At 36.2% G+C, this 23,583-nt stretch overlaps 1 protein-coding gene across 2 annotated transcripts; it reads left to right on the top strand.

Annotated features, from left to right (window-relative positions):
* The first annotated feature begins 4,547 nt into the window (after positions 1 to 4,547).
* On the top strand, positions 4,548 to 17,113 carry LOC132624975 (uncharacterized). Of its 2 annotated transcripts, none has more exons than XM_060339735.1 (9): positions 4,548 to 4,986; positions 5,932 to 5,996; positions 7,089 to 7,200; positions 7,283 to 7,406; positions 7,614 to 7,694; positions 8,595 to 8,927; positions 11,049 to 11,215; positions 11,300 to 12,126; positions 15,050 to 17,113. In XM_060339735.1, the coding sequence occupies exons 1-9, from the start codon at positions 4,646 to 4,648 to the stop codon at positions 16,522 to 16,524; spliced, it is 3,525 nt and encodes a 1,174-aa protein (XP_060195718.1). In that variant the 5' UTR covers positions 4,548 to 4,645; the 3' UTR covers positions 16,525 to 17,113. The 2 variants fall into 2 exon arrangements, with proteins under 2 accessions (XP_060195718.1, XP_060195719.1); XM_060339736.1 differs by having other exon boundaries at positions 4,792 to 4,960.
* The last annotated feature ends 6,470 nt before the right edge of the window (positions 17,114 to 23,583 follow it).

Below are 23,583 nucleotides of genomic sequence, written 5' to 3'. Positions count from 1 at the left end.
TATTTAGAATAGAATACTTTATTATTATTAAAATCATCACTGCCCTCCCATCTCCCTACCCTACTTTCTCCCCTCACTTGCTCCGGCGAGGAGCTCTAGCTCTGGTGAACCGGAGTCGATAGATCTGAGAAAATGAAAACGGCGGAGAAGATGGAAGATTTTTTAATACAACCCGATGGAGCAGGCATCAACCACTCAAATCCGCCGGAGCAGCCGCTGAGCCAGCAGTCACCGGAGCTATGCCCAGATCTGGCGTCGTTCATCGCCACTGCCGCCGTCTCAGATCTGAGCTTTTTATTGTTTTTGCTACACCGATCTCCAAACTCGTCGCCACCTCCACTCGTTTTCTGGTGATGGCTCAGATCTGAGTTTTTTTTTTTTAATATAATTTTTTTTAATCTACGTCGTCGCCACCTCCGATTGTTTTCCGGTGGCGGCTCAGATCTGAGCTTTTTGATTTTTTTGTATTTCAAATCGGAGTCTATACATACAGTGTATACAGTATTTTTCCCCTGTATTTCGAAGGAGATCTTTTTTGTATACAAACGAATAAAGTGAATCTGAAGTGTATACAAATGAATAAAGTGAATTTTATTTCTTGTATTCAGTATTTGAGTGTATTCATTAATTTTTTTTAGTGTAAAATTCAGCGTTTGGGGTGTATTTTGAAGGATATTTTTGTATACAATCGATTTTAAATATAATAAAGTGAATACAGTGTAAAAGTAGCTATAAATGAATGCAGTTGAGTTGAATACATTTGACTTGAATACAACTTAATTGAATCCATCTGGCTTGAATACAGTTTAGTTGAATACATCTAACTTGAATACATTGAAATCTGACTTGAATACAACTAAATCTGAACTTGAATACAGTGAAATCTGACTCAGCCGAATTTTGAATATAATTTATTGTAGCGCGCGAATACAATCTACTCTAGCTATGAAATATAATTAGCTAAAATGTAGCTATGCCTAAAAAAACTCCCTCAAAATGTAGTCATTTATGAAAATTGTCCTTTCTTTTACACGCTTTTATATTAACAGCAGTCTAGTTTTCTTAACAGCCTTACTTGCGCCTCAATGCAATACCTATGACTTGCAATTGAGATTCTGTGAAGTTACTCTAAAACTCATAGTTATGAGCACAGTTATATTCTCGAATGTGTTTTTTTTCCCATTCAGTGTTCAGTATCCGCATTGGAACAAATTAAATTCGGATCGTGCACTGCAGGGCCCATTTCTGGGGGCGGCGCTCTCAATAGTTTTTTTTTTTTTCATTTCTAGGGGCTCGAACCCAAGACTTCTGGTTAAGGTGTGGTGATCCCAAACATCCTCACAATCAATGTTGGGTACCGTTAATAACAAAATTACTTGCTATTAAATTTAGTTGCCACACCCAATCAAACTTAAGCAGCTCGTTCTTTTCCAATAGTAAGATAATGTTCCGCCACAGTGTGAGAGATATAATTAAGCAAAATGTTACCACAACATCCTAATCATGGCGACCTCGTTGAATTTTGAAAAGCATAAAGTATTATTATAGATCAATCTATTCAGAACTAAGTACTAATTAACATTAAGAACTTTTCACGCTTCATGAATATTTACTGGGTATTATAGAACATGTGTTAGCCCCATCTGTTGAAAAAAACAAAATTTAATGAGAATTTGGTTCATCCGACACTTATACATCACAAGACATCTCCCATTTTGGTGTTTTATAGACTTTTACACTATATAGAAGAGCCGGTTGGGCTCCCCTTTCGTCGTCCGTTTGTGGGCCCAACCGGACTCATATATATTAAATAAATAGTGGGCCCATATATTATTTATTATTAAAAAAATGGTGGGCTCATATATTATTTATTATTAAAAAAAATAACAACTCATATTAAAAAAAAAATTGTGACCATATATATTAAACAATAACTCATATTAAAAAAAAATTGTGGACCCCATATTAAACACCAACCAGTAATAAAAAAAAAAAGAGAAGAAAAAAAGTAGAACCCACCACATTCAAACTCATGGGGAAAAAAAAGTGGACCTCATATTAACAAAATCAAGCAATATTAAAAAAAAGTGAATCCCATATTAAAAAAACAAACAATGTTAAAAAAAAAAAGTGCTTAGAAAAACAAACAATTAAATCAATAATCAATAACTCATATTAAAAAAAAATTATGGGCCCCATATTAAACACCAACCATTAAGGAGAACCCACCACATTCAAACTCATGGGGGAAAAAAAAGTGGATCTCATATTAACAAAATCAAGCAATATTAAAAAAAAAAAGTGAATTCCATATTAAAAAAACAAACAATGTTAAAAAAAAGTGCTTAGAAAATCAAACAATTAAATCAATAATGATGAATTTATTGTCATATGCGTATCAACCTATTAGCAGGAGTAAATGAAATTATTGTACAACAACATACAAAAAAAAACTCATATTAAAAAAAAAAAAGTAGAACCCGGCACATGCAAACTCATGGGAAAAAAAATAGAACCCACCACATTCAAACTCATGGGGGTAAACAAAGTGGATCCCATATTAACAAAATCAAACAATATTAAAAAAAAAAGTGAATTCCATATTAAAAAAACAAATAATGTTAAAAAAAAAGTGCTTAGAAAATCAAAAAATTAAATCCATAATGATGGATTCATTACCACATGCGTATCAACCCATTAGAGGGAGCAAATGAAATTGTTGTACAGCAACATACTTAAAATATAAAAGTGCTTAGAAAATCAAACAATTAAATCAATAATGATGGATTTATTGCCACATGCGTATCAACCCATTAGTGAGAGCAAATGAACTTATTGTATAACAACATACTAAAAATACTTATATATTAAAATAAGATAAAATTTAATTACTTTTTCATTTTTTTCCTTACTCTAATAAATGTGAAAAGAGATTAATGTCATAAAAGGAAAAATATATTAAATGGAGATCAAATAATTAATAAGGTAAATTAGTGAAATTCTAATTTTAATTGACGTTTCCTTAAAAAATTGTGTAAAAAATAACGTGACAAGTAAAATGGTCCCATGCTTCGTCGTCCGTTAAGCATTTAAAAAAAAAGGTGTGATCCCCATATTAAACACCAATCAATATTAAAAAATAAATCAAAATACCAACCAATTAAGCATTAAAAAAAGTGTGGTCCCCATATTAAAGACAAACCAATATTAAAAAATAAAAGAAAAAAACGCCAACCAATATTAAAAAAAAAAAGGAAGTAAATTAAGTGGAACCCACCATCTCCAAACTCACGGGGAAAAAAAAAAGGTGAACTCTATATTAACAAAATCAAGCAATATAAAAAAAAGTGAACCCCTTATTAAAAAAAATATAATGTTAAAAAAAAAGTGCAGACTTTGTATTCGGAGCAAACACTAATATAATAAAATTTTAGATACTGAGCACAAACTACAATATTATATTAATTGTGTTTTGAACATAGTATATGTATATATATTATATGCATAAAAATAGTACAAACTAATAATGTTAAAAAAAAAAAGTGCACCCCTTAAAGGGTGGACCCCATATTAAACGACATCAAGCAATATAAAAAAAAAAGTAAACCCCATATTAATAAAATCAAGCAATATTAAAAAAAAAATGAACCCCATATTAAAAAAATAAATAATGTCAAAAAAAAGTGCAGACTTTGTATTCGTAGTAAACACTAATATAATAAAATTTTAGATACGGAGTACAAACTACAATGTTATATTAATCCTGTTTTGAACATAGTGTGTGTATATATATATATGTGCAAAATAATAGTGCAAATTAATAATGTCCAAAAAAAGATGCACTCCATATTAAAAAATCAAACAATATTCATGTAATTTCCAAAGTATCTCATTAAGTCAAATGAGCTAAAGCGAGAATATTTACATTCTTTTAAATAGAAAATCAATTTCTTCTTTGTTTCGTTTTAAACATATAAAGGTAATTTATTAATTTGAATTAGAATTATCCAAATCCAAATTTGATAAAAAATAATAAGTATTTTACACTTTTAAATTAATCAAATTAAAATTGAAAGTATCAACTGATGCTTAAATATTGCTATTATTTTATTTCAAAAAGAGGAAAATGGTTTCCTTTTAAACAACTCTTTTCTTTTAAAAAATATTAATAAATTTACGGATTTTGTATTCGTAGCAAACATTAATATAATAAAATTTTAGATACAAAGCACAAACTATAATGTTATATTAATCGTGTTTTGAACATAATATATATATATATATATATATATATATATATATATATATATATATATATATATATATATATATATATATAATCACTATTCAAAGATAACTACAGACACATAGATACACTATAATCCGAAGTGTTGGACCCGTGCGCAGCACGGGCATAGGTCATCTAGTGTATTGAGAATGAAATGTGAATATCCCACCAAAAGTTATGGAGCTGAGAGTCTTCATTGGGCTTTACATGGGCCGGCCCAAATCAGGTAATCCAATTCCCAAATCCTAACTCCCAACTGAAATCAACGGGAGTCAAACCCAACCGAGTCCTTCAACTCCAAGATCTCATCAAATTCACCTGTAATTCTACTCCAACAACTCTTCACCATTCTCAACAATGGAAGAATATCCAGAAGAACTCCGAACTCCACCGGTAGCATTAGTATCCCTCGTAGGTTGTCCAGACCTTCACGCTACAATCACAACTCACCTTCACTCCCAACAACCACCTATTAATGCACTCGCATTGCCTGATTTCTCTAAGATCTCCGTAATTGCCAAGCCTTTCAAGGACACTTCTGTACCGCCTCAACCTGTAGCCGGAATACTAAAGAAGGATTGGCTTCTCAAACATCGGACTAGGGTTCCGGCAGTTGTTGCCGCTCTATTTAGCTCCGATCATGTATCCGGCGATCCAGCTCAGTGGCTTCAGGTCTGCACCGATCTCGAAAACCTCAAGTACGCTTCTTTTGTCCTTTTTTTTTTCAATTACGTTATGAGTATTGTCCATGGAAAATGTAGTATTTGGATCATTTCTAGTGATTAGTTAGGGAAAAACATTTTCTATCGTACTTCCTTTGTCTCAATTTGTTTGTCTGGTTTTGACTTGGCACTGGCACGGAGTTTTAGAGAGTAAAAGAAGACTTTTGAATCTGGTTGTCTTAAGCTAAAGAAATGTAGAATGTATCAAAATGCCTTTTAATCTTTTCATCTTAAACATGCCATAAGGAATGTATTTGGATCACTTCCAGTGTTTGGTTCCTTCATCGGTTAGGGGGAAAGGGAAAATTACGGTCTATGTCTACTGGGAGAAAAGATTTATGCCACGTAGCCTAAATTTTGAGTTTGCTAACCGCTTTAGCTCATATTTGTGTATAAACACCTTTTGTATGCTATTATATACTTTTATACAACGTTGATATATTATATATGATGCTTACCCCCAGGTCTGATGTTGTATAATATTGTATATTGGGCTATATGGCGTAGTATTTTATGTTGGGCTGCATATTTTTGAATTCTCACTGTTTGGTTAAGTCATTAGTTAGGGAAAGATATTTCCTATCACACTTCCTCCGTTTCAATTTGTTTGTTTGGTTTTGACTTGGCACGGAGTTTAAGAAAGTAAAGAAGACTTTTGAATCTTGTGGTCTTAAACTAAAGAAATGTAGAATGTGTCAAAATGCCCTTTAATCTTGTGATCTTAAACATGCCACGGGGAATGTTGGAATTAAAGAGTTGCCAAAAAAGGAAAGAGGCATTCTTTTGAAACGGAAAGTAAGACAAACAAATTGAAACAGAGGGAGTACCAAACATGCGCTATATACTTATTTTTTCAGTTCACATTTGAGTGGATGTATATTCATTAAAAGAGTTGCTTAAGATTGTGTGCTGAATGAACAGAGGTGTATTACGAGGAAGGAATGTTAAATTGGTCGTAGTGGTTGTTGCTCCATCAAATTCTAAGGGTGAGTCTTTAACACTTTCCTCTGTCTATGATCTATCTGCTTATGGATTTCTTGCATGAATGAACTATCTGCCACTTATTTACAATTTATTAACTCAAACACATTCATAAGAAGAGTTTAAGAAGAACAGGAAAAGACGTTGACACTTGCTCTGGTGCGGGTTCCATCTTGGAAATTCTAAATTGACTTCCAATACCTTCATGTTCGTCTTTGTTGCTAGTTTGGCGGTTTAACCTCCTGAGCTACATCGAGAAATGGTTGACTACAAGGGCGAAATTATGGGGCACGTGAACCCATGGTCTCTCCGCAAAATTAGATATTTTATGTACATATATATATATATATATATATATATATATATATATATATATATATATATATATTATTTTATTTTGAAAGAAGGGGAGCCTTGGTGTAAGTGGTAAAATTGCTGCCATGTGACCAGGAGGTCACGGGTTTGAGCCGTGGAAACAGCCTCTTGCAGAAATGCAAGGTAAGACTGCGTACAATAGACCCTTGTGGTCCGGCCCTTCCCCGGACCCCGCGCATAGCGGGAGCTTAGTGCACCGGGCTGCCCTTTATGTACATATTTTTTTGAAAATTGATATAATATTAACTGCTGGCACCCATTCTCCGAGAAGGCTGAATGGTGCACTTGGTTGAAGGTCGAGTTAATTACCCAGAGGAATAGGGTTCAATTCCCACTTAATATATTTTTTCCTCCTTTTTTTAGTAGTGCACCCATGTACAAGAAAATCCTAGATCCACCTCTGGTTGACTAGATGTATGGAATTTATAGTAAGTTGAAGCAAATGAATTAGTCGGGTGCAACTATATTCATCACATTCAGAGGCTCTCAGGCTTGTGGGGTTTCTCATTATTGGAAATATACCAAGTTATGGTGTTGTAATTTTTCTTTCCCCGCTAGTGGTGTTTGAAACAGAGAGATGACTGATATTTGGATAAAGAATGAGTAGAATGATTTAACTATATTTGACTTGCTTCTACTCTGTATGAATACTTTTTCCTATTCTTCTCCCATCTTCTCACAATCTGAGGCTTTGACCCACTTCTGATGCTTCTTTGAAACAGTTGCTCTAAGTGAAGACCGTATGATTGCTCTCAGAAAGCGTGCAGAACTGGACTCTAAGCATCTTATCATCTTTGTCCCAAGCGAATCAGAGCTTCAACAGTCCTTGATCAGGCATGGAGTTATTTTCTCACACTACAGCTAAATTTGAGTTATAGAACCCGGTAGTGTTTGTTATTTGAGATACCTATTGCAGGTTGGGAAACACATTTTCGGAATTAGCTAATTCCTATTACAAGGATGAAGAAAGAAGAATTAAAGCACGTCTCGAAAGGAAAAATTTCCATTCTGCTGAGCTGAATATTCGATGTTGTTTCAAAGTAAGGGTTCTCTTTGAAGTGTAATAGTTCTTAATGTGTTGTCCTTGTAGTATGATTCCACATTACCTAACCTTGTTGGTATAATACAACATTATATTATTCACATTTTATCATTAAATATTGACCTAGAAACTAGCTATTATGCCCCTATATGTTTCCTGGAATTTTGCTCATGTCATGATTATGCTCTTCTTAACATTGTGACAGGCTGCTGTATATGCAGAATTTTGCAGAGATTGGGTTGAAGCATTACGGCTATATAAGGATGCCTATCATGCAGTGCGAGAGGTATACTTATGCTACTCTGCTTGACCTTTAGAATTTTGAGACCACTTCTTGATAGAGTCTTACTGCATTTTAGACAAGGTGAAGTACTTTGCATTACCAAGAGATGAGATGTAAAGACCTTTAGAGAACAGAGTGTTAGCTTCTTTTTACTCTTTCATATCTTTGTTTAGGAAGATGATTGTAGTGTAGTAAACGTTCCAATTGGCTATAAATGGAAGAGACAAAATGTTGGATCTTCTGAAAAACCCTCTATCCCATAGCCTGCATTGTTGTGGTCATTTAGTGAATTCTAATAGTGTTGAAGAGATTCATCGTGGTGAAAATTAATGGAGAACTTTTTCTGTTTCTTTCTCATCCATTTATTAAGTGTATTTCTGACTGAAGTTCATTTAGATGTATAGTCTCTCCTGTCCATTATAACTATCGGCTCTGAGTTGTTAGAGCTTCTCTTGCGTGTTTCACCAGAACCAAGTTTATTGCTTGAGTGTGGTTCCTTTATTTCTTATATGTCTGACTAACTTTAAAATCCAAAGGAACCATCTTATCCAAATAAAAATCCAAAGAAGCACCAAGAGGGGTATATTTCCATCCATGTAGTGGGAATAGCTGACTTGCAGTAGATAAGTGTGTCTCCTTTCTTTTGTTTAGTTATAGTTGCAGAGGTTTTCATTGATTTACTTTCTTAATGTTTCTTCTCTTAATTAAGAGTAGTTGCATAAAAGGGCGGATGAGTTGTAATTACCAGTTTCAACTTTTATATAAATCATTTATATGAGATAACAAGGCAGATTGCCTGTGTTGTAGCAGATTAATTGCTTTGAAGCCTTAAACTGTTGCATAAACATATTTTGCATTATTATGCATCTTAATCATATAAATAGAGACCTCTAAACGATACAGATGGTTGCAACATCAACTAGATTGCCACCTATCCAACGGTTAATTGAGATCAAAAGTGTGGCAGAACAACTGCATTTCAAGATCTCTACGTTGTTGCTGCATGGTGGAAAACTTTCAGAAGCAATTGCCTGGTTCCGCCAGCACTGTGCTTCTTACAAGAAGCTTGTTGGAGCAGCAGAAGTTAATTTCCTTCACTGGGAATGGTTGAGCCGACAATTTTTAGTATTTGCTGAATTACTGGAGACAAGCTCCGCTCAACATGTTTCCCCTTTGGTTTCAGACGCTACAGATAGAACAACTGAGTGGGAATTTCATTCAGCTTATTACTTCCAGGTTGGAAAGCCTTCTTTGTCAAGCTATTCATTTATTGTGGTTTGCCTGTTTGATCAGTAACCCATATGATTAATCAACTAAGCCTCAATCAAATTAGCTGAGGTCCACTATATGAATCCTATATTATCATTGCTGCTCTTTTTAGACCCCTTCCATTAGTAGTCTGATCTTCTAAATTTCCCACTTATCCTTGCACTAACATACAAGTCTATCAAAACAAAAGTTCTCATGATAAAAGTAGGGTCTAATGTAAGTGTAACAACAAGAACAAATACTCAATCATAATTAGGTGGCATCATGTCTATGAATCATTACTTTCATGATGTTTGATCCTTAGCCAAGTTCGGATTGTTCCATAGAGATTGTAAGTCTTTTGAGACAGTTACAATAACTTCATCAAGAAGTCTTTTGAGATAACTTCTTTCATGTGATTTTAGGTCTATATTTTCTCCTGTCACCTTCATTTATCTTAATGTCACAGCTATAGAGCAGTACATATGGAGATAAGCTTTCTTGAAATTACGTTTATTTTTGTTGGAATGCCAAACACTAGATAAGTGCATGTTTGGATGGGCTTATGGCTTTTAGCTCATAAGCCAAAAGCCATAAGTACCCGCAAGGGTGGCTCAGTTGGTTGAGCATGGGGCTTTCATAATGGAGGTCTCAGGTTCGAAACCCCCTGCCTACGACAGCAGGGGATTTGCCTTCTGGGTCGAGCTCGTCGCACGGGGCTTGTCTAGTGCGGGTTATCTCTCCTGTGTGGTTTGCGAGCTATTACACAGGAGCTGGTTTACCCTGTGCGCACCTGAAGGGTAGCGGCTGCGGGTTCCCATGTCATCAAAAAAAAAACCATAAGTTATAAATTCTTACTTATGGATTTTGACTTATTTTTGGTTTTGTGGCTTAAAAAACCAAGTGCTTAAAAGCATTTTTTTATTTTACCCGAACACTAAAAGTGCTTAAAAGCTATTTTGACTTAAAAGCACCTAAAATAAGCCAATCCAAACAGGTCTAAGTAGGAAAAAGTGGATGATAATTGATAGTTACCTATAGCTCATTAAAGTTGAACAATGATTAGGCTCTTATTCACAACTATGTAAGAGGCCTCCAGAGCTTTGGTCTAGTGGTAAGAGTGCAACTTGTGATGTGTCGGTTAAGCGCACGTCACGGGTTCAGATCCTGCCACAGACAAGAGCCTAGTATTTAAGTGGAGAAGGGTAGAGGGATGGACCCATTATCCACAGACTTTTGAATCGTTTGCCACTGGCCCTCTGGATTTCTTGGTTATCAAAAGTAAAAAAATCTCAACTGTGTAAGAAGAAGATGGAAATAAGCATTCACCACTTTCTCCTATAACCAGATACCTTTCTTGGTCGTCATCTTCCCAGAAAGTTCCTATCATATACTCATATAGACAGTTGTTACTTAGACTAACAGATCTCAAGTCCTTTAACTTTTCTGGAAGAATTTTTTCTTGAACTGGATGTGGAAGTGGGCATTACTAGTTAACTTCTCCGGACCTCCACATCAAACACAAAATGACATTTCCATTTTTTTTGGAGAAGGTAACAATATTGTGTGTATATATATAACATTAGCACAATTTTGCTGGAATGACATGTCCATTTGCTGGGCATTACTATTTGGTATGAGACAGGAGTCATCCTAATTTAAGAAACTAGAACCAAGCAATTATGGAACTTCTTTTCCACTATACCGCACCACTTTTCCCCATAGCAGATGCAGGTTTCACCAGTTTTTAATTAGAATTGTCTCATTGCTGAGACAAAAGCTGACTTAATATTGTTGAATATTTGCCAATTATTAATGAAATAACCTCCTAGTTTCTTGATTTGTCTCTTGCTCCCTTACTAAGATGACAACGGATGGGGAGATGAGATCCATCAATTTTAGGCCTCAAGGAGCAATTTTAGCATGCTCTCTCTAAACAAGCTGCCAGCAACCATGTTCTAATCTTTAATTTTTGCTTAAAGCCCCATCTGTAGCTGAACTAACTTCCCTTATGTCTTTGCATGTACTACTTTACCTGTTTTATCTTCATAGCTCAACAACCATACGACTCTATTCATATGCTTGCTTATCTAGCTTTACTTAAAACAGCTAGCAGCTTATTACTTGAAGGAAAAGAGTTCTTCTCTCGAACTTGCGCTATCTATGTCTGAGACTACGGGTGAGATTGATGGGAATGCCGAGTCTGTGATAGCTGCTGCTTATGTTGGTCAGTTTGCAAAACTACTGGAGCACGGAGACACATTTGTTATGCAATCGTGAGTGTGGTGATTTTCTTGTAGTAAATTAGTTCAGAATTTTTGTTTCCTTACTCCATTCTTTCCCCACATATACATTTGCAGTCTCAGTGATGAAGAATATGCCCGTTATGCTCTGGCTGAAGGAAAGAGAATCAAGGACTCCTATGAAATTATTGCTCTGCTTAAAAAAACTTTTGAAGCATACAACAATGATAAAGCCTCTCGGATGGCTGCATACTGCGGTTTCCAAATGGCTAGGGAATATTTCACAGTAGACGAATATAGTAATGCAAAAGAAGTTTTTGAGAATGTTGCTAGTCTTTATCGACAGGAGGGCTGGGTCACTCTATTATGGAATGTCTTGGGTTACCTTAGAGACTGCTCAAGGAAAACTGCTCTCGTGAAAGATTTCATTGAGTACTCTCTTGAAATGGCTGCTCTACCTGTATCTACTGATGCGGCTGGTCAAAGAGACTGTGGCCCAGCTGGGCCTGCAAGTCTTGCGCAGAGAAAAATAATACACAATGAAGTGTTTTCAGTAATAAGAGGAGAATTAGAAAGTGCATCTACTGGAGAAAACAGTAGCCTCAAAGTAACAGCTGATAATCCCCTTTATCTTGAGATTGATCTCGTCAGTCCCCTCAGAGCAGTACTTCTTGCTTCAGTTGCTTTTCATGAACAAGTAGTTAAGCCTGGTGCAGAAACAGTGATTGCCCTCTCCCTTCTATCTCAACTGCCTCTTAATGTTGAGATTGATCAATTAGAAATCCAATTTAATCAGTCGGAGTGTAACTTTGTCATTGTCAATGCTCAAAGATCCCATTTAGCTGCAATATCCTGTTTGCAGCCTGGTCGTAGAGTAGAGACAGCTTCCACCCTGGAACTTCGCACAAACAAATGGCTGCGGCTCACATACGATGTGAAACCTGGTAAGCTGATTACTTTTACTTCCACTTGTTGCAATTCCAAGCTTGAACTATTTCATGTTTGATTGGAGAACACGTCAAACTGTATATATTTATCCCATGGAAATAACGTCCTTCCTAATAATTAACTAACAAATCATCTATGACGCCTATTTCTCGTTCCCAGACCTCCAAAGCAATTTTCATTATAAAAATCTGACACGACCATCAAATCTTTTACTCTGAGCCCTTCTTACCTAATGGAGATGTGACCACGTCCCAATTTATCAAATGAAACTTTTTTGTCTGTCATTTGAGTTCCTTAAGAAGTTCCCCTGAAGTCTTTGATTCTATCCAGGAAAATAGAACTGTCTTAGTCTGCTCTTTTTTTGGTGTAAACAGAATCTATGTGTTTTTGGTTTGGGGTGGGTATGGGGAGTAGTTGAATTAGTTGACTTGATAGGCAATGTATAAGAATATAGGTGTTTGGACAGGGTTTTTTATACCCTTTTGCTGTTTGTAAATATCTAAACTTAGCACCTATTTGGGGTGCTTAAGTTTTTGTTTCATAGTAATACAACTGTTACCCTCCTCAAAAAAAAATAAAAAATAAAAAAAATCTTTGAAGTCTTTCCGACTTATCAATTGCACTTGCCGGTGTACGCATGACAGATGTGTAATACGTCCAGATTGGTTCTTGTATCTTGGCTATGCTTCTCCTCATCAGGTTGATTTTTCTTGGTTTCTGTGTGTGTTTCCATTTGATTGTTAGGGACCATACTGTTTAGGCTTTCCACCTCATCCCATCGAGTCCTGATGATAAGAATTACGTTGCTCTTTTAGAGGATTTTGCTGTCAGCCTATAGTTTATTATTCTTTAGCTGTATGATCATTGTGGACACCCTCAATTCTAAGCCCTTTCTTGAACTCTTAACTGCTCTTGGCCTTTCGCGAGTTCTTAACTGTTGCCAAGGCCTTTCTGCAGCCTTCTTGTGCTATCCACCCCACCTTTTCTGGTATAAAGTAATATATTTCATTGATGAGCATCCAGTGGATGTCAATTGTTACCAAAAGGAATCAGCTTCCGTACATAGTTCAGGGAGCTAACAATAGCTAATATCTGCCCGATACTCTGTACAGTGGGTAAGATGCTAGTGGAATAGATTTAAGCGGCACCTAACTTTTAAGGAGTGGTTGAGAGTTGAGATCCTGTCAAAGAAATATGATTCTCCCTGCCTACATATGCCTTCAGGAACCGTTCATCAAATACTTTTGATGGATTTTGGACTCTCCCTAGTCCACACTTTGGATGGGCATCTTGGTGTTGTAGGGCATTACCAGCATACTCCTAAAATAATAGGAAGATGTTCCTTGTTACTTTTTTTTTTTTGATGACAAGGGAACCCGCAGCCGCTACCCTGCGGGTGCGCACAGGGTAAACCTCGCTTCTGTGCAATAACTCGCAAACCACACAGAAGTGATAACCCACACTAGGCAAGCCCCGTGCGACGAGCTGGACCCATAAGGCAAATCCCCTGCTTTTTGTAGGCAGGGGGTTTCGAACCTGAGACCTCCATTATGGAAGTCCCATGCTCAACCAACTGACCCACCCTTGCGGGTAGATGCTCCTTGGTACTTTACAGTGGAGAAAAAGGCTAGAGACATTTGCTGCTTCTTGCTGGCACATGTAGCACCTATTGCTCAGATGAATCCCTCTTTTGCAAATATAATCCAGAGTTGAGCAGGCTTTCAAGATAGCTGTCTAGCTGAAGCAGGCAACTTTAGTTGATAATTTGGTCTTCCGTATTTAATTTTATTGCCAATTCTCTAATCTCTATTATTCTATTCCTCATGTGTGAGTTGATTTAGCCAGCCTTGATGTGTATTGTCCATAGCTTGAGCGGCTCATACTAGTTTATCTTTCTATTGTGGTTCCACTATGATATTCTCTGATCTTTAATCAAATCCAGAGAACTATTCAATTCCCAATCTTTGAGATTCCATCTAAATAAGTAATTCCAAACATTGCCTTCCCTGCACTGCATGAGTGTATCCTGTGGATGTTTTGCTAACTGACACAATTCGGAAACATTACTTTCAGAGGAGAATTACCTAATCATTTGTCACCCCCAGAAGCTAACGTACCCTCCATTTTGTTCACCAAATGATGCTTTGTTTGTGAGATGTTTGCTTCTCACACATAGTTTGTTTTGATTTTATCCAACTGCTTTGGTACCTTGGTAGGTAGTGGGAAGAGTGTCATAAAGTGTGTTGGACTGCTGTCTTGCACGCTATTAATCAATGTCAATCTGCTACCCACTGACAAATACTGCTTTTTCTAAGTAGCTAGTCTCTTCTCGAAGTTTTCTATGATCCCATTTCAAACCTCTGTTGGCTTGTACTTAGCTCCTAATGGCAAGCCCAGATAAGTTGAGGAAAATGCACCAATCTTGCTTCCAACTACTACTGCCCATTCTTCGCGATTGTGATCTTCATTGGCAGAGTAAATAATACTCTTGCTTATATTTTTATGAAGCCCTGAAATAGCCTCGAAGATGAGTAGAATAAGATTCAATTAAAGCACTTTTGACTTTTCTGCACGAGGGAAAATAATGTCACATTTATAGCAAATGTGACACATTATCTTCAGCTCCTGCACACACTGAAACACTTAATCCACTGCCATAGTACTGCTTTATCCAGCCGCCTGCGTAGTCCTTCCGTTGCCAATATAAACAAGAAGGGAGAGAGGAAATCTCATTGTCTAAGACCTCTCTGAGGTGAGAAAAATCCAGTTGGACCACCGTTGATCAAAATTGAATATTTCACTGAGGAGTTACTGAATTTGTACCATTTTACATATATTACTCTGCTATCCACCCCAGTTTTTAATTAAAATATGCCTTCTTATTGCTCCTTAAAGTGAGATAACATTTGAATGATGCAGAGCAAAGTGGAAAGCTGGAATGCATATATGTAACTGCAAGATGGGGTCAACATTTTACTATCTGTTGCCGAGCTGAAAGTCCCGCCTCCATGAGTGATTTACCCCTCTGGAAATTTGAAGACATAGTGCAAACTATACCAATGAAGGATCCTGGTCTGGCTTTCTCTGGTCAGAAGGCCGTCCAAGTTGAAGAACCAGACCCACAAGTGGATCTAAAGTTAGATTCTTCTGGCCCTGCATTGGTCGGAGAGAGTTTTATTGTCCCTGTGATTATCACCTCAAAGGGCCATAGTGTCCATTCTGGTGAATTGAAAATTAACCTTGTTGATACAAGAGGTGGTGGGTTGCTTAGTCCAAGGGAGACTGAAACTTTTTCATCAGATAATCTTCATGTAGAACTTGTTGGAATATCTGGACGAGAATGTGAAGATCTTGCTAATTCGGAGAACATTCAAAAGATCCAGCCCTCTTTTGGATTGATTTCTGTCCCATTTTTGGACGAGGGAGAGTCATGGTCCTGCAGATTAGAAATCAGATGGAACCGCCCTAAGCCTATCATGCTTTATGTGTCACTGGGCTACTTTCCTCTAAGTCCGGAAGTTAGCTCACAAAGAGCTCATGTGCATAAAAGCTTGCAAATTGAAGGTAAGACTGCTGTTGTGATGAGCCATCGCTTTATGTTGCCATTTCGAAGGGAACCACTGCTGCTGTCAAAGACCAAGCTAGCTTCTGATTCTGACCAAAGTACATCTCTGCCTTTGAATGAAACAAGTATGCTAGTTGTTAGTGCTAAGAACTGCACAGAGGTACCTTTGCGCTTGTTGTCCATGTCCGTTGAGGCAGTTGATGCTAGCACCTGTGATGTGAAAAGTAAGAGTGAGGACCCGGAAGAGCCCGTGCTGCTTGTGGCGGGAGAAGAGTTTAAACAAGTTTTTGCTGTCACTCCTGAGGTTAATCTTCCTAAGCTAAACATGGGTATTGTGTGTTTGAGATGGAGAAGGGATCATGGAGATGGAGAAAGGTCGGGTTCCTGTAGCACAGCATCTGCAGTTCTAACGAAACATAGTCTGCCTGATGTAAATGTGGAGCAACCTCCACTGATCTTGAGTTTAGATTGTCCTCCTCATGCTATTCTTGGAAATCCATTTACATACTCCATCAAAATTACAAACAGAACACAGTTTCTTCAAGAGGTCAAATACTCCTTAGCGGATTCACAGAGTTTTGTTTTATCAGGGCCTCATAATGATACAACTTTTATTTTGCCAAAGTCTGAGCACATACTTAGTTACAAGCTTGTACCGCTTGCCTCAGGTTTTCAGCAGCTTCCTAAAATTACATTGACCTCGGTACGATATTCAGCTGGCTTTCAACCTTCAGTTGCAGCTTCTATGGTGTTTGTATTCCCATCGGAGCCTCATTTCGGGTTGAAGGATATTGGAGAGATGAGAGTGGAATCTGTTGCAGCCGAATAGGTTTCCACGATAAGTTCTTCAAGTTTATGTTTGAGGCTGATTAGTCGAAGAAGCTTAATGATAAAAAGCATGCTTGTGCATTATTGGAAGCTGCTACAAGTGTAAGACTCTCGGCTGTGGATTGACACACTGCTCTGTTTTGAACTTCGGACCGGGGATTGCTTAGTACGTTACACAACTGGCTAAAGCTTTGCCACGAGGAATCTTTGGTGGATATAGATCTTGTCTAAGCAGTCACATTAGTGTGCTCTCTTCCCTTTGATTATCTCTACAATCATGTATTTGTTGCTGGCCTCTTAACGAGGGCGGGTGGTCGAGCTTCCGGGATCAGAATCTTTTTTGTAAATCACACAATCTTTACTGCTCATATATTTATTTACTGAATACTACAGAAAGTTGTCTAAATGTGTTTTAAGCATTTACAAATACAAAACCAGCAAGGAAAAGCTTAATCCGTTCTTTGTTTTTGTATTGAGCTAAGTAGATAACTTGAATCAGGAAGTGAGTCAGTGACACTGGTTATTTGGCTCTGAAGATGCAATTATCTGAAACTTTATGATTACTGGCTCTGATCAGAATTCCACTCTCAGCTACATCTCATATTCATTTGGAAGTTTGTTTCTACCTTAACATAGTCGAGGCAAATGGAGCAACATTTCGTAATAATATTGTGCTGTGTCATAATATCCACTATCTTTTCCTCTGTTAAAAATACTAACTTTTCTTAATTACCAAGCGAGGTTTTCTTTATCTACTATAAAATTGGGGCTAGCCATGATACAATTACTTGTCTTTATCTGCTTCAACTAGTAACACATTCAAGATAAAGGAGAGAATATCTTGAGATTCCAAGCTCCTGCAGACATGATCTACCATAAAATTTTAGAGATTCCAAGCCCCTCCAGACATGATCTACCATAAAAATTTACATCCTACTCTACTCAATCGCGAGAATGCCTGAAAGCATAATAACACGATGGCTTCAAGAAATCAGGATGTTCAAAATGCCACCGTGAGTTGTAATCTGTTTGTACTGAGAAAGCCTCCCACGCAATAGGTGTTGGTTCAATTCTCACTATTTCTCCTTTTACTTATGGAAGAAAAAAATAAATATGCCCAGCATAGAAGCGTGATTGATGACGTTGCATTGAATGAGAATTTGAGGAATGTCTTGAGATATTATATTGCAAATGAGCAAAAAGAATTGAAGATTGGTAATGCACGAGCCAAAACTTGGTTCTACAAAAAGCCGTAATGTTTGCACATAGAATTTCCCAGCCTCAAACGTCCCTGCCACTCTTTACTACTGTAGAGATATCAATATATCATAACATTAAAAATAAAATGGAAACGGCTCAAGGAAACTGCCTATACATTATTTAAGAAAATCGTTGGTCTCCTTTGCTCACTAGCATTTTCTTCTAAACCACTTGAAAACAATTTTACCCGACATCATTCAGCATCTCTATGAGACCATGGAAAACAAATTATTTGACCTGTCAGAAACAAATTGTATAATTGCAAACTATCACTGAACGTTGACTGTAAGTTATCTTACATAGTAAAAGAATATGATGTATTGTCATCAACAGAGAGTAGAAAACTGTGGCGTCAACAACCTCAAGAAAAAAGTTGAAGACTAACCAGCAGGCCGTTTAACTTTAAGGATTAGTAAGTACGTATATGTACAAATAACAAGAGGAAAATATGCAAAAGAAGAAAATAAAATGAATACTACAAAGATTTCATTTAGGTGTCTACTTAACACTTCTCTACTCCGTTTAATTATGGAAAAATAAATTATTTTACCGTTATTATTAAAACATATATTGATATATGATTAATGATCTGTAGTGATTATTTTCTGGTAATATGAATCTTGTGGATGATTTAGACATCTTGTTAATGCTAGCAAGACAACAAAAACTGTGACTTTGTCGCGTACCAAATACAGTAAGCATTTAATAGAAACAGAGAAATATGAGCTCTAACAATAATCTTCCCGTAATATGATTTAAACATCTAAGTTAATGCCAGCAAGACAATAAGTTTTGTCATTAATGTTCGTCTGTCCCAAATATAGTAAGCATGCAAAATTTTAGTATTGATTTTGTTGGGTCTTATGTGGATACTTTTGCATAAATAATATAACTTCTTAAAAGGAAAGATGTTTATAGAAATGTCTCACTTCGTAGAAATTTGGAAATAGATTAACTTTCTCTGATAATGTCACTTGGCTATTAAGGTTTTCCTTTAAAAGTTTAAAATAGACTAATTGTTAAGGCTACATCTAATCTAATTCTTAACTATTGAAAAGTGAATTTTAAAACTTAATTTTGATTACATTGAATTTTGACGACATAAAATAGTATCCTCAAGTGAAATTGTTTGTCAAATATTTAAACGAAAAAATACTAGTAGTAACTAGCAGGTAATTAGATATGTGCTTGCACTCGTAGTATTGTATAAAGAACTCTTCAACTTTTATCTTCTAACAAGTAACAGCAAAAAATGCTAATCAATTTATTAGTGTGGTGGTGGTTGGACAGAGCGTAGGCAATGGTGACCAAGATTGTCATACCCACAATACCCATTTATTTATGTTGTTAATAGCAAATCTTCTCATAACTAATCATGGTTATGATTCACATATTGTATAAGCAGTTCCACCGATGCGATTAATTCGATTTCGTGTCAGGTAAAACTCATACTATGGGACCAATAAGATACACTCATTCAAGGTTATTTCTTTTAATAAAATTTTCATTTGTATTCATCAAATCAAATAGTTTTATAGACTATAGTATATTAATGAAAACACCCCATAATGCTTTCATTACTTTGGGGATACTTTTAATTATCCCACGTAATATTCTAGATTGACTTCAAATTGTTGCATGTACACGATAAAACTTTAAATAAGAAGGCAACATATAATAATTGTATGAAGCACTTACACGAAAGAGAGGTAGTTCATTTTCTTTTTAATCGGTATATTTTCAACTTAGGGTTCGTTTGGTAGGAGTGAAAATGTTTTTCATGGAAAATGTTTTTCTATACTGAAACTATTTTTATTACATTTGAGCAACTGAACACATGGTAAAATGTTCTTATTTGACACTTGCATTTATTCTCAAGTATCCATTATGTATATACGTTAACCACTTAAAATATGTCACTTCCTTTAATTATATGCACTAGCCTCAATAAATTGTAAGCACACATATCTGTTGATGTGAATAATTATATGAGATGACATATTTTATGTGGTTAACTTGACTACCAAATCGGCTCTAACACCTCAGACCTTTAACTTAAGCTTTGACCATGATTTTAGACTTAGAAAATCAGATAAAGAATGTTGGAGTTGGAATTTTGCTTCAGTTCAGCAGATGGAGTTTTACGCCCAGAATTACGGGCCGTAAAACAGATATTGTCTGTAAAAGTTCATGGGAGCTAACTACACTTACTGGAAATTCACATTGTTAATTACGGACCGTAATTAGAATTACGGCCCGTAATTTGTGGACGTAATTAAGGAGTGAGTTAATGCAGTGCACTGTTTTGGGACATTGTTAATTACGGTCAAGTTTTACAGACCGTAATTTGGTCCGTAAAAACCCAGTCCACACCAAAACCTATAAATACCTGGTTTCAATTCTAGTTTTTATTTTTACAAGTCCCTAAACCCTAGAATGACCTGCTCTCCTCCTCCACCGTCAAGAACACTAAGGTAAGCTATCCTAACCTATTCTAAGTGGATTAAATCATGTGTTCATCTAACCTAATCCGGGAATCATTGTTCTTAACCTAGGGTTTTCAAGAAAACCCATATTCAAGGTTTGAGACACAAGCTTTTGGGATTCTTCTCAAAGATTCAGACTTTTATTGTGGATTGTGAAGCAGCTAAGGTATGTGAGGCTAACTATCTACGTGAGGGAACGTTTATGATTCTCCCTACGTCTCATTCTACATGCTTATCAGTAATTTGACTTAGAATACGGTTTAGCCCTAGTTTCTTGAATAGTTGTCTACCTTCTAGGGTTATAGTTTCATAATTCGTTCATAGTTATCATATTGAATATCATGAACTTAGTACGTAATCATTATAAACTTGTGTATTTACATCACATGATTCTCAGTCAGTGTATAGTTAGTTATTTGCTTAAGTTCCATAATCAGAAACAATTATCATGCTATCAGCTATAGCTAGTCTCAATCTTGTAAATTGTTTAATGTTGAACACCTGTATCTGTATTTTTGGGCCCTAGGCCACAGTTTATGCATACGTATTGCTTGGGCCTGAGGCCACAATATTTGTGCATATTTATTTGGGCCCTAGGCCACAGTTTATATTTACAGTTATACAGGTGATTCTTCATTCAGAACAGGGAGTACCTCAGATTCTTGCTTTCCTGTTTAGTTCAGTTTCAGTACTTATATTTCTTTCTTTCAGTTGCTTTACATACCAATACAATTCAAATGTGTTGATGTCCCTTTTATTGCTTGGGGGCCTGCGCATCTCGCGATGCAGGCAACGATATACAGGTTGACGATCCAGCTAGCTAGGACTTGCTCGTATCAGCTATTGGTGAGCAGTTCCTCCTAGTTGTTATCCTGCTTCAGTCTTCCCAGCATTTAGACAATTATCTTTAGAGGCTTCATAGATATAGTCTAGTCAGTCAGATATTAGTAAACTTTTATGTTTTAGCCTTGTTGGCTATTTATTCAGATGTTTCAGACTTAATCCAGTAATTCCGCTTTTAATATATTTTCAGTCAGATTTTTAGTAGATCAACATGTGTTAGTTTTATTTCCTTATTATTGCTTGTTTTGATATCACATGTTGATTCAGCCAGCCTACGGGTCCGATCGGTCACATGCAGTTAGGCACCGAGTGTCGTGTCACGCCTAGGCCATGGTTCAGGGCGAGACATCGGCGCTTGAGATCACGCTCAAAAGTTTTCAAAATTTGAATCGCAAGTGTCTAATAAGAAAACTCTATCATGTGTGTGTTTAACTGGAACAAGGTGTAGTTCGAGTGTCTAAATGAAATTTACTAGCAAGTTTAAGGGGTTGTCGAATGTATTAAGCCAAGTATTTTCTAATATTTGGTAAATAAACCAAAAAAAATATTATCTCACGAGTATTTATATGTAATCTTGCAAAACACTATATGGGGGTGGGATAGGGCAGGGGTGGGGTTTCGGGAGTGGCGGGGTGGAGTGGTCACGAGGTGGGGTTGGGAGCATTGGCTGGGCAGGGAGAAGCCAATTAAATTAGAATGTCACTCATGTACTTGTTTTCCCCACTTCCTTATTTTCCTTATTTTTAAGGAACTTATTTTATTTTTCTAGATAAAATATTTTCCTAAATATTTAACCAACCAAATATAAAAAATAGAAAAATTTCCATAAAAAATATTTTCCTTCCTACCAAAAACTCCCTTAATGTTTATTTTGACAAAGAGGAGACCCTTGACATGCGACAATACTGCAGATCAATTGTACACACCAAATCTTGCCCCTTATTTAACTGGATTTCTCTTCATTATTGACATGATTCAATTAATTTTAGGTACTTTATTTTTAAAATATCACGTAATAGTTGCATTGTTATTAGGACATATGATTTGTTATATAAAATAAATTTAACATTTTAATGCAACATATATAATATAGACATATGCGTGCCATGTGTTCATTGAGTACATATATTCCTATATGAACTTATATGCATGCAACAGCATGTTGTGCATTTCTAACACATTTTACGAACTTATATGCGTTATGACAGAGACTGCAATAACACATTGTGCATTTCTAACCCATTTATTTACCAAAAGTAAACATTATTATATCTTTTAACGATTACGGAGTTGTTAACAAAAACTTGCAGTATAAACCATATAAAATCTTACAAAATAACGTGTAACACCATTAAAGTTTTTTTTTCTTTTTAGAAAAATACTAAGATGATATTTGATTCAAATATTACAAAGATAAAAAGTGAAAAGAAGAGTATACAATATGTACTGGTGGCTTGCTGACGAAAATTATTGAAATCAATTTAGTTTCATTAACAAAAGAGTAAGTTTAAGCGTTACTTGTAATTGTTTTTAATTAAATCTACCTCAAGACCTAAGGTTCTGTCACGACCCAAATCTGACACTTAGGTCGTGACCGGGCACCTTTCGAGCTTCTACCCATAAGGCGAACCCTCTAAGCTAATCATGCGAAAATTAACGAATAAAATGAATAATACGCAAAGTCTCATAATATAACGAAAAGTGCGGAAGCGAAATACAAATACTGAGTCTTGCCCATAAACCCCATAAAATGTTTAAGTCATGGAACTACTAGTCTGAATGGAAAAGTACGAGACGAACTCGGAATACTACTAAGTCAACTAAAGAAGAAGAGGCCGCCATGATCTAATGGTGGCTCACCTCTACTGAACTGGACTGAACAAAGCTGGAATGAATCAAGTATCGGCTACCTGGTCACCGTTAACCACACCTGCACACATACAACATCAACAAGTGTGAGTCTAAAAGACCCAGCAAGATCATCGACACTCTCAGCTTACCCTTGGGGCAAGTCTTTGAAATCCCTGATAATGCATAAGAGCAATTACACAGTACAAGTATATTAAATATATACAAACACTGAAGCTAAAGCTAAAATCATGAAACACAACCAAGCAAAACATGAAATACTCTAAATCTGAATCTATGCTCACGGGACATAGTACGTATTTATCTATGTCTTACCCCGTTTTCCGGAGAGGGCATTATTTACCCCCATCTTAACCGGACGAGCAATACATGAAATACACTGAATCTGAATGTATGCTCACGGGACATAGTACGTATTTGTCTATGTCTTACCCCGTCTTCTGGAGAGGGCATTATTTACCCCCATCTTACCCGGGTTACTTAAAATTCTAGCATCTATCTCTCACCGAACATCAATGGGACCTGTGGAAGTATGCCCCTCTGAAGATATGATAAGTGGAACATACATCCATTCAATACCACTTCTAAACTTTACATTTATA

Source organism: Lycium barbarum, chromosome 12 (genome assembly GCF_019175385.1).
Source record: "Lycium barbarum isolate Lr01 chromosome 12, ASM1917538v2, whole genome shotgun sequence".
Classification (NCBI taxonomy): Eukaryota; Viridiplantae; Streptophyta; class Magnoliopsida; order Solanales; family Solanaceae; genus Lycium; species Lycium barbarum.
This window is presented reverse-complemented; position numbering and strand designations above follow the sequence as displayed.